Here is a 12,583-nt window from a genome sequence, read left to right on the forward strand (position 1 = left end):
GAAGTTGTTTAATATGTTAGCTAAACAATTCACATCATGTTTTCATTATTAAAATTGCGCAGCTAACTTTTAGCAACTTAATTTTGTCCAACTTTGTTTTTTTTTAAAAAAAAAAGGTTAGATTCAAATTGTGTTTTTCACAGGATGGCTGCACAAGGAAGTAAAAAACAACCCAAAGATGTCTTCGTTAAAACTAAAGAAGCGTTGGTTTGTTTTGACGCACAACTCTTTGGACTACTACAAGAGTTCTGAAAAAAATGCTTTGAAACTGGGTACTCTGGTCCTAAACAGCCTCTGTTCAGTGGTCCCACCTGATGAAAAAATCTTCAAAGAGACGGGTAATTGTATGCTGTGGTTCAAATGTGCTTTGTTACCTTCTGTCCTACATACCTTGTGATGCAACAAACACTGTCCAAGAATATTTTAAGTGGATTATTACAGTTGCAGTTTGGTAAACAAATCAGATTCCTAAGTCACTGAGGGATTTTACAAGGCTTTACTGGACAAAAGACAGAAGCAATAATGTACACAGCAGTCAAAGTTGCTCTCACCAACATTCAGATTATCATAGACGAGCACTGTTGCTAAGTTAGCTTGAACTCTTACACTTAACATCAAATACCTGGAGAAAGACAAATGGGGAGCACTCTCCTCATACATTATTCTGTGTGCCGAGGAGCATTGGTGGAGCAAGTATAAGGATATGCTAACCTACATGCTACACCTGAGTCAGCTCCCCACTGCATTTTCAGAACTGGTTTTCAACTCGGACGTGGCTGTTTGCAAATGAGAAGCGACTGCTGACAGCCCTATGTAATCTCACTGGGGTCACCGAAGCTTCAAAGAGGATTTTGCTAGTGAAAGGCGAAATAGATTTTCTTTAATTGAAGCTGCTTCATTAAAAAAAAAAAAAAAAGCCTGTGCAATGATACAGAGAGGGAACTGGAATTGAAATGCTCTTCTTGTCGTAATTGCCACTTCATTTGTGTGAAATGAATGACTTTTTAAAATAGAGGTAGTAGCTCATGCATTACACCTGTTAGTATGTGTGCCATAGATAATGAAAGACCCGTATACAAAATAAGCCGTAGATTTTCCTTTTACAGATAGGACTGGAGAAGCAGGGCTCACCAGCTCTGTCCCACTAACAGTAGTCCACAGTGTTGTCCTGTGATCACTTTTACTGTGATTACTGGGTGAAGTGGAAGGCTGTGCAGTGGTGACTGTATTCTTAGATTATTCTTACACATTTTTAAGGGGAGAAACTCCTTAAAAACCGTAGTGTCTGCATTATGGCACTTACTTACAACTTGTTAGTCTCTGACAAAGTGCCAACACGATCCAGAATTCAGCACTCAGTGTCTGAGGGGACTACACCTGTTTTCAGATGGAAGTTGTGGTATTTTTGCAGATGTAGCTTCTGTGATTAATAATAATATTTATTGCTGTCCTAGGCTACTGGAATGTAACTGTATATGGACGCAAACATTGCTACCGCCTCTATACAAAATTACTTAATGAAGCCACCCGCTGGTCAAGTGCCATCCAGAATGTGATTGACACGAAAGCGCCAATTGATACCCCGACTCAGCAACTAATTCAGGATATTAAGGTAGGCGCACACAGGTGCGGGTGGGAAATAAAGGGCTATTGAAATATTTGAAAGCAGTCTCCTTTTTTTTGTTGTTGTTGTTGCTTTTCAAGATGTGGTAATAAAGTAGAAAATAGGAGTTCTGATCATGCAGTGATGTGGACTGAAGTTGTGGAACCTGCAATATTCACTCACCTGCTGAAGGAATTTCTATTTAAAAGATAAGAATAAACATATAAGAATATACATGTACATATAAGAATATACATGTACATGTAAGAATAAACATGTATGAAGTGCAGCTCGGAGGGAAGAAGGGTTAATTTTTTTTTCCATGGGAACAGTAGGAAGCTGTACTGGTTTGTGTATCTTACCAAGTGTCGCTGTTCAAGGCAGTAGAGTGCAGTGTGTGAGTTCATGGGTTAGCAGACCTATTCAGCTATGTCCACTGTGAGCAGCACACCAGGATGTGGACTAGACAGCTCCTGGGAGTATAGTTCTTACACTGTGTTTCATCTCTTGCTATATGGTAGCATGGGCTAAGCATGCTTCTGCAGGATGAGAAATGTATTAAATTAATGCTTGCTGCTTGATGTTGGAAACACTGCCTGCTAGCCAGAGGACGTCTTTCTGGAGATTTCTGCTTCCAGGAGAGGGGATGATACTTCTCAGAAGAGAAACAAAAAAGAAAAAGAGGCAAGGGGGAGAACTACTAACCTTTTCCCTTAGTGAGAGCCATGGAGAAGAATTATCAGGTCTAAATTTCAGGACTGCAAAAGCTGTTCTTCAGAGCAGTAGAAATATGTGGAAGTTCTGCATTGACAGAAGATAGTGGTTACGCATTTGTCAGAGCTGGGCTAAGAAAGAACAGTGTTTAGATGTCAGAATGGGTGCATCAGGTTTACAGCAGCTGTTTTTCTGGGCTGTCTGGTTTATGATAGTTCCTGTAGGTTACAACAGAAAAGGCCAATCAGTTTTGCTGTAGAAATAATTCTAAATAAAAATTGATGACCGACGCCTTGATGTAACTCCAGTCATGAAATACTGGAGTATGAAACTGTATGAAAGTTTATTTTTCTCTCCTGCAGCTCTACTGTGGTTCATTTTAATTGCATAGCTAAAGTAAGCTTTTGCAAGTACTGAGGTTAGGAGATGGTGAGCATCCGTAGCCTACAGAGTGCCGCAGCAGCCACAACTGGAGTTAGTACCAGCTAACACTGGTTATACAGATAACTAATCTTTTCACAGGGAACCTGAAGGCACAAAGCCTGTATCACTGTTAATGCTGGACCCAAACTCCTGTTTCTTTTCTTACCCCAATAGGAAAACTGCCTGAATGCTGATGTGGTTGAGCAGATCTATAAGAGAAACCCTATTCTCCGTTACACTCATCATCCCTTGCACTCGCCATTACTGCCGCTGCCATATGGGGATATCAATCTAAACTGTAAGTTTTTCTGTCATACTTTTCCTTATGAATGACTGATATGTAGGACATGAATTTTCAGTCTGTGGCGATATTACAGTAATGGTAGGCAAAACATATTTTCCAATAAAAAAAAAAGTTTCCTTGTTCTCTTAGATAAAGTAGAGAACAGCATTTTATCTAGCACAGAACCACGGGCTTGTGCTCCTACAGGGGTGTTACAGAAAGGAGGATTGCTGTTGCTGCTGTACCCTCACCAGTGCAACTAAGAAGACAGTTTGAAAGCCTGGCACTGAAATATGGAACTAAGCCCAATTCATTCAGTCTCCTTGTATCCTTCTCATATCATTATTCTTTCATACCCTGTGAAGGGAGTTGCACAGTTTCCAATTTATAACAAGTGTAAGGTTCATCAGTTGTGGTGGAAAGTGTTACTTAAGCAACAAAAGATGTGAGTGGAAATGATTTGAAAAAGTAGTGGTTTGTTTACTCCTGAAACATGTGTAACCGTGTCTTTAAATATCCTTTGTTCAGTCACTAACTTAGAAGTCTCTTTTAAATGAATTGTTCACAGCTATTGATGGTTATGAATTTAATGTCCTTAAGTGGATTTAGTTATCTTATGTTGCAATTGTGTATTAAACAAGATATGACTCAGATCAGAAGCTTCATCCTTGGGAGGTGGGTGGGAGGTTGACAGCTGATTAAAAGCTAAGGTACTTCCTGATAACTCAAATGATATCTTGCTGCTCAAATGACAGGGAGAAGTAAAACCTTAGAAGCCTTTCCCTTCTCTTTCCCTTCCTCCGGTCTAGTGGAGGCAAGGCACTGTTCTGTTCTTGTCACTCGAGCTCCTAGTCCCATGTACAAGTGCAGCATGGCTGCTCTGTTCCCCATGGACTGAGAAGGCGAGCTTCCTTTCAGGTAGAAGTCCTTCCAAAGTCTTCCATATCCTAAATGGAGCTCCACAGGTAGACTGAGGCTCGGTTATTGCCTTGACTTGCAGTTGAGTTCTAGTTATCTTTTCTGTAATAGTATACTGGCAGATTAGAAGCTTAGTATTTGTAGGATATGTCTGTACAGTTCTGTGCTTTGATGGCCAGTAGGCCTAACTGATTCAGACATCAGAGTGATCTCTTCCACCCCATAAACCCAAGTACTGTATGGTGCTTTTAAGTATATTGTGAAAGTTGTGCGCCCATGCTGAATAATCTGCAGTACAAGAACCAATCGCCTTCTGTTCCAGCACTTAAAAAGAAAGTTTTGTGGCAGAGATCTTCTTGTATTAGTATTGTTTGGATTTAATTGAACTTCTCCTGCAGTAGACAAAAGTGATGTCACGTATCTTTGTCACTTTCCATAACACACTTATGCCTTACCTCGCTTACAATCTGATTAGCTTATCACTTTCTTGTGACAGTGACAAAGCAATGCACTTTCAGCAGCGTGGATTGCTCTGGAAAGAAGTTTCCCCATTAAAAAAAAAACAACACAATCTGATCAAGCAAGATCTGTATTTTAAGCTAAATTGTCAGAAATTTCAAAATGGTAGTTCATGCAGTTCAGAACAAATCTCAGTGGCAGAATAGCTCATAAAATTAGTTGGCACTATACATTTGAAATGGGAAAACATTCCACATAATAAGGGCTGTAAAATATCATTGAACAATTTCTATGCCAATTCTGAGTGCTCTCTCTTTCATTTCTCAGTCTAAACCCTGTTCTCCCCATTTTTCGTTTGTAGTGCTGAAAGACAAAGGATACACAACTCTGCAAGATGAAGCAATCAAGATATTTAATTCTTTACAGCAGCTGGAGTCTATGTCTGATCCCATCCCTATAATTCAAGGTATTCTCCAAACAGGACATGATTTACGACCTCTTCGAGATGAGCTCTACTGTCAGCTCATCAAGCAGACCAATAAAGTGCCTAACCCTGGGAGCATGGGGAACCTGTATAGCTGGCAAATACTCACCTGCATGAGTTGCACATTTCTGCCGAGTCGCAGCATCCTCAAATATCTCAAGTTCCATCTCAAAAGGTGAGGAGCTTTCAACTAAAGACCGAGAAAAAGGTTTCACTGTTTTTTCCCCACAACGTGTAACTGTGTTTAGACATCTTGCAGTGAGACTACAGCATGCAGTCACGTGGTGAACCAGTTACGCTAAAGAATAAATCTGAAAAAACAGTTGTAAGAAAACTGTTGGAGTTGATCTAGGTGGAATTCTTCTTACTGGAAGAACCAAGCAATCAAGCAAAAACCCACTAAACTGAATGCATAATTCATTAATGTTGACAAAAGGTGTGGGGGGAGCTTTCTTTAACTGTGTAAATTGTGTAGAGTTGCTTAAATGACTCACAGCCAGTATGTCCAGGTCTCATTCCTAACTGTCCAAATCAGCCTGCTAAAATACTATTCATCCTTCTTTCCTTAGTTTTGTGAGGTATGTATTATGCACATAACAGAAGACTGCAGCACTGAAAGATGTACTTGAGGTAAAAACATCCATTTGCAGATCTACTTTAAGACATTAACAAGTGTTCAGAAAAAAACAAAAACCATTTTTGCCAGCTCCTCCTGCTCCAAAGCAGTGGAAGAATGCTAAGAGCGTGTCATTAGGAAAGGCAGTTCATTAGCAACAAACTGTTCTCAGTAATTTCAAGTCCTGTCTGTGTTTGTGCTAGAACATGGACTGTGTAAATCACTTTGCTAAATGTAATTATTTTATAAATATCTGTAAAAGCCTTGAGTTCAAGACACATCTTTCAAACAAAGTAAGATCAGTGAAATAAGTCAATCGCTTTACATAAATGTTAGAGTCAAAAAAATGAATCAGTCTTGATTCACCTTCTTAACTTAACTCAGTACATAAAATAGACTTGTTAAAAAAATCCAGCCACCTGATACAATACCTGTAGGTTTCAACACTGTTGCTGCACGGTCATCTAAAAGCATTGCTGTAAGCCTGCAAGAATCTTTTTATGCTGTGTATATCATCAATCTCTGTAATTTTTTATATACTTACCAGCTTCTCCCAGCTAGTAAGGTTTAATTTGTATTTTATCATTGAAAATGTTTTGAAAATGCTCTCTTCTGAGAGCTACCAAAATTCAACAGTTTTCAATAATTAGGAGTTCATTAAAGTTTGTTATGAATAAATAATATATCATATTTGAGGATATATAATAATTACAAATGAGTTCATTGAAGTTGTTGCTGAATATTCAATAATATTTTGAGAGAACCTTCAAGAATGTCAGGAATAGAAATCAAGTAGCCTAACAGACGCTACTGCAACATTGAGCTGTCAAAATTCTATTTGATTTTTTTCTGTGGTACATCAGTGTAGTTTTGTCTTCATTCAGCCGCTGAATGGGGCGTTGATTACAACAAAATCATTACTATTATATTGCTGTCAAATTTGAGCCATTACAGTGTTCCTATGGTTAATGCTACAAAGGCGGTTCAGTTTTTGCTTTCCTTTAGGTTTGTAGAACAAAATGACCAACGTATGTGTGTTATCCTGCAGTATAAACCACATTAGAACACTTTCCTTGACAGCGAAGATGAACCATTGAGTGTGTCAATTAAATAGCATACTGCATACAGGGGTATTTTGTCACTTTCAGGAAAGAAACAGTTCTCAAATAAGTACGTTTTCTATGTCACAGACTGGCAGCTTAAAGTAATCTTCGTCTTGCAGGGTTCGTGACCAGTTTCCAGGAACTGAAATGGAGAAATATGCACTTTTTACTTACGAATCTCTGAAGAAAACCAAATGCAGAGAGTTTGTGCCATCACGGGATGAAATAGAAGCTCTGATCAGCAGACAGGAAATGACATCTACAGTTTATTGCCACGGTGGTGGCTCCTGTAAGATTACAATCAACTCGCACACTACAGCTGGAGAGGTGAGAAGTGGTGACAGAACAGCACACAACCAGTTTCTCTTTACGTGACAATTCCAGCCGGTAGCAGCATTAAACTTCAGAAGCACCAGAGGGGTCTCCACCAGTTGAGGGGTCACAGTTGTTCCTTTCAGGGGAGTGAACACTTACAGGTCTCTGTACCCCACCCTATATATATATATATATATATATATATACACATATATATAATGTATATGAACATCTGAACACAATTAGTCTGCGGAGAATTACCAGCTGCAGCTCTTTCTTGCAGGAAAAAATACAGGAAAGACTTACAACTCAGTAGAGGCATTATTGGAATAACTTCAGTAGATCCTGGTATGTGTGAGAGCCACCTTGCTTGCTGAAGCTGGAACACTGTAGCTGAGTTGTTGAAATACAATGGATTATATTATATATACTGGTCTAGTATTAGATGTGGAGGTTGGCAGCCCTGCCTGTGGCAGGGGGGGTTGGAGCTTGATGATCCTTGAGGTCCCTTCCAACCCAAGCCATTCTATGATTCTGTGATAGCTGGCCAGGTGATAGCACATACATATTCTAAAAGAATCATCCTTATGTAAGATAAAAGTTGAATTGGAATTTGGCAACTGTTAATAGTGACAATGAGAATATCTGAGCAGCATTTTAATGGAAAACTGAGCTCTGAATTTTCTCCTACCTGTTTGTTTGTCTTGCCTCTGTGGTACCACCTTTCCATGCTATGGTTCTTCATGCTCTGTTTTTCATTAGGTGGTTGAAAAGTTAATTCGTGGTTTGGCCATGGAGGACAGCAGAAATATGTTTGCTTTGTTTGAATACAACGGAACTACTGATAAAGCAATTGAAAGCAGAACCATTGTGGCTGACGTCTTGGCAAAGTTTGAAAAGTGAGCGTGCCTCTCTTTCTCTCACCGCTCTAATAAGCTGCAGTTAATACATTTTCAAGGGCAGGAATGCTAAATTCTCTCTTTCCTTGCTTGTTTGTGATGGCACAGCTGAATTACACACATGCCTATTTGTGGAACAAAAGTGTCTTTATTTCTTTTTTTAAAAAACAAATTAATGAGCTGCTTATTTACTTGGGTTTGATTTTCCTCAAACTTGACACCAGTGGAGTAATATTTCTTATTACTATTTTCACATTTGCCTTTCCAGTACCACAAAATTTCCCACCATTACTAAAATGGCAGCTGTCTCAGTTCTGGGAGAACTGAACTCCAGGCAGTCAGTGCCATTCCGAGTACCACTGCCTAACTTCACGTGGAAGTCACCACAGAACGGATCATAACATTTCTCTTACCAATGAAATTTAAACTACTGTAGCGTTGCAGTAAGAAAATGTAATGCAGTGCCTACATTCTTGTTTGTCATCCTTATGCTGTATGCATGGCAATCAGCTTCCTTTATCTATATAATAGTAGGGGGGAAAAACATGTTGTCTAATGAGCAATCACATTTTTAACAGGACTTAATAATGTTGCTTTTATCAACAGTTGACCGAGTCACAAATAAAAGACTGTTAAAAGAATTTGTGTTAGAAGCAGTTGACTGAGAACTGAATCAAGATTTGTAATTCCTTGATTTTGCTTTCCTCTCTAAATATATAAATAGATCTCCAGATCCCCAAGAGTGAGGTATACCGATGAAAAAAAGTAACTGCTGTCAACAATACCAGATTGATACCAGGTGTAAGAAAGCAAAATTCAGCGTGTGCCTAGATTGTTCAAGTGTCAATTTAGAAAGGAGTTTGATTACAAAGATCTGATCTCGCTTTCCCTTTCCACACACATGAGTAGGCTTGCCGCCACTGCTGAAGCTGGGGAGATGCACTGGAAATTCTACTTCAAGCTCTACTGCTTCTTGGACACAGAAAACGTCCCAAAAGATAGCGTGGAATTTGCCTTCATGTTTGAGCAGGTAAGGAAATAGGTTTTGTTTTGAGGCACTTTTAAGAGAAGGAAGAAGGAAGAGATGTAGTCACTACAGGGAATGTTCTGACTGAGTGTCTTGTTTAATTAAATGTGCTTCTCAAGCAGCAAGTGTCAGCTTATGCTGACATAACTGATTCACCTTGAATTTCCAAAGAGTTAAATTGGCTCTGCAGAGAACCAGGACTTGAAAGAGTCTTGGTTCAGAATCACAATCCTTATGCTACAGACCGCAGTAACACATAAAACATTTTATGAATTTTATTATTAATTTAAAGTCGTACTGTTTTCTCTCAGTGATGTTTATTACAAAGCTGTGGTAGAGTTTTGCTCATTTGCCTGGAAACATCAGTTTCACAGTCAGATTATTAAATGCAGTAAGTAAAATTAGATACCCATTTCTTCCTAATGGATAGATGCATAGCTGACATCCCAAATAAGCCTTTCAGTCCTGATTTTCTCCCCTTTACACATTCTTTTCCTTTTTAGTAATCCAGTTGCTCTTACACAATGGGGTTCTCAAAGAGCTGGTCTAGTAACAGCAAACTCCCCTTGAGCAAGATCATCACTTGCTTTGCAGTTCTTCTGGTAAACCCTGCCCTACCCAGCTCAAGAAATTTGCCATGAGAATTTACCACACCTGATTGATGTGATGGATTATTTATTTCAGATCCAGGATTTGCTTTGTACTAAGTCTGCTTCCTGTTTCTCTCTCAGTCTTTTTAGAGACTTTGTACATGAAAAGCTATCTTTGTTCCCTTTTCAGGCTCACGAAGCAGTGATTAGAGGACACTATCCTGCTCCTGAAGAAACCCTCCAGGTCCTTGCAGCTTTGCGTCTCCAGTACCTTCAGGGAGATTACACTCTGCATACCACTGTACCAGACCTGGAGGAAGTCTATCCCTTGCAGAAGCTGAAGTCTCGGATTACGCAGTCTACCAAAACATTCACTGCAACAGAGAAGGCTGAGAAGAAACGAGCCAGCTTTCTTGAAGGAACGCTGCGGAGGAGTTTTCGCAGCGGCTCTGTCAGCAAACAGAAGGTTGAGGAGGATCAGATGTTAGACATGTGGGTCAAAGAGGAAATCTCAGCTTCCAGGACTAGTATTATTGACAAATGGAAAAAACTGCAGAGGATGAACCAGGAGCAGGCTATGGCAAAGTATATGGCTTTGATTAAGGAATGGCCTGGATATGGGTCAACGCTGTTTGATGTAGAGGTGAGTAACACCTTCTGAACTCTCAAAACACAGCTTATAGTGTATGGCTGGTGATTTCATTACAGTGGTGAAATCATCAATACCATATCATAATGCTCGGACAGCTGATATAATAAAATGTTATGTATTAAAAGCATACTCCAGTTAGCATGCGCTGTAGCCATTTAAATCCACTACTTACCATTAAATAGGCAAATATTTTATGGGACGGAGTGCTTTATAGGTTGCATACAGGTTTAGGAGAAGCACAGAACACTGCATTCGAAGATGGACTAGAAGTACACTTTTTTTTTTCAAAACAGCTACAGGCAAGAACCTCAACAGTAAGTGTGGCATGGCTCCCTCTGTTACCTTCACTTTTAATTTACATTCTTTCCTCTAGTGCAAAGAAGGGGGATTCCCACAAGAGTTGTGGCTTGGAGTCAGCGCTGATGCGGTTTCTGTCTACAAACGTGGGGAAGGCAGGCCTTTGGAAGTGTTTCAGTATGAACATATCTTGTCGTTCGGCGCACCTCTTGCCAACACCTACAAGATCGTGGTGGATGAGAGAGAATTGCTATTTGAGACTAGTGAGGTAAGAGCAAGAAGGAGTTTTCTTCTGTTGCTATTGTCTTCCTATTCTGATAGCCAGACTACTTGGTAATGAAAGAAATTGCTGGAAATGTTACCAGATTTTTTAAAGATCCCTGTAAAACTAAAAGGAAGACATAGCGAGATGGATGGAAATACTGAGTGTGTCTATTTAACTGCAAAAGACTTTTGTTGAAAGCTCAACAGTTTTTCTATTGTTAGTGTATAAAGGAATTCATTCACATAGGGTTACCTCACTCAGGACTTGATGTTCTTTCTGTTCTTTTGGCAGGTGGTTGACATTGCAAAGCTGATGAAAGCTTACATCAGTATGATTGTGAAAAAACGCTACAGCACCTCTCGATCAGTGAGTAGCCATGGAAGTCAGGGCAGCTCCAGGTGAAAACAAAACCAGTTCTGCTGCGCTCTAAACAGAACATATCGCTGCTTGGCCTCGAAATGACCTGGTGATACTGATCACGTCTGTTGACAAGATAACCAAGAACCAGAATTTGCAAGGAAAATACCTTCCAACCTTCTTTTTAGAAAGACCACGGGGTGAGGAGGGAAAAATCAGCTGAAATAGTCACTGGCAGTTCCACATACTGGAACCGCTGGCTCGCTGAAAGGTTTCCAAAGCATGATTATCTTCAGCTGATGTAACAGATGCCTTAAGACTTGATCCACTGCAACACACGCAGTAATAAGTGCCTTATGACATTAAACCCGCCTTGTATTGACCTAAAATTGCTGATAAAAATCGAGGGGAATTTTTTTTACCCTTTCAGAACACTGAAAACGAAGTTATATTCATCCATTCTGCACTAACTTACTGGTCTGCATATATGTGGGAAGAGGGAGGGAAGAAGAGCAAGGTATATTTTTTTGGAGAGCTGCTGGCAGCCTTCCTGAGAGATGCCAACATTTTGTTTCCCCTTGCCTCCACTGATGTGCACGTTGCACATGCCTATTTGAGCTGTCGGTAAATTTGACTAATTTTATTCTGTATTTCATAAGTCTTTCAGAGCAAAGGGAATAAGTATGTGCAATGGTGTAAACAGTCTTTCTGTACATTTTAATAGTTCAGAGTTATAGTTGTTACAATTGTATGGTTACTTTATAAGCAGTTTTATTAACAGGTAAATTCCAAAATTTTCTTACATTGATTTTACTATTGCAAATATGTATAACCATATAAGTAGCAGAAGTCTGCATTCTGTATCTGCTGTATTATAGAGATGTAGTGGAGAATATTTATAGACTGCCCTAATATGGAAATACAGTTATCGGTTCCAATACCCCATAATGTCAGCTTAAGTTTTTAATATTTTCTTTTAAAGGCACCGTTCTCTCATAGTCGTGGCTGGACTCTCAAATGTCGGAGCCATTCGGAGTCGAGTAGAGAATGCAAAGTTGTGTAACGCAACTGCTTTAATATAGAGTTCTCTATTTTACCTGGTTGCCTAATGAAGGTTCTTGACAGTACCCTGTAAATACATTGGGGAATATCAGCTAATAATATGCTGATTTTGGACTTTTATTTTTGTACAGAAATACTGTAATATAAGGCAAAACTTTGATCAAAGGTATCTTTTAATTCACAAAAAAAAAAAAAAAGAAACCTGAAAAAATGTACTGTTATTAAAAAGCTTAGCCTTTAAGGAATTATGCCTACTTACTCAAAAACAAACAAGTCCAGCAATAAAGAAAATGTACGCATTGTCTTTTGTTTCCACTCTATATGGCGTTGGATTTGCAGCAAACCCTTAATTTTGCCAAGAACACAGTGTGACTCCATATGTGCTTTTGCTAGAAAAGATGCACGTTTGTGCTGTGTTGAGAAGTTCCCATCTGCTCAAAACGACCTACTTGATCAAGATGTGTGTCAGTTACACAAAAACAACAAAAGAGAAAGACTACTGAGCAATCCCACTCC

At 39.3% G+C, this 12,583-nt stretch overlaps 1 protein-coding gene across 1 annotated transcript in view; it reads left to right on the forward strand.

Annotated features, from left to right (window-relative positions):
- MYO10 (myosin X) overlaps positions 1-12,371 on the forward strand; it is a 154,537-nt gene extending 142,166 nt beyond the window's left edge. The window contains exons 32-41 of the mRNA XM_021386465.1: positions 144-338; positions 1,455-1,612; positions 2,915-3,038; positions 4,762-5,059; positions 6,723-6,930; positions 7,681-7,817; positions 8,727-8,847; positions 9,625-10,077; positions 10,460-10,651; positions 10,940-12,371. Of these exons, the coding sequence (XP_021242140.1) occupies positions 144-338; positions 1,455-1,612; positions 2,915-3,038; positions 4,762-5,059; positions 6,723-6,930; positions 7,681-7,817; positions 8,727-8,847; positions 9,625-10,077; positions 10,460-10,651; positions 10,940-11,050 (1,997 nt within the window). The 3' untranslated portion in view covers positions 11,051-12,371. The remainder of the gene's footprint in view (positions 1-143; positions 339-1,454; positions 1,613-2,914; positions 3,039-4,761; positions 5,060-6,722; positions 6,931-7,680; positions 7,818-8,726; positions 8,848-9,624; positions 10,078-10,459; positions 10,652-10,939) is intronic.

This window comes from Numida meleagris, chromosome 2 (assembly GCF_002078875.1).
Source record: "Numida meleagris isolate 19003 breed g44 Domestic line chromosome 2, NumMel1.0, whole genome shotgun sequence".
NCBI classification, from domain to species: Eukaryota; Metazoa; Chordata; class Aves; order Galliformes; family Numididae; genus Numida; species Numida meleagris.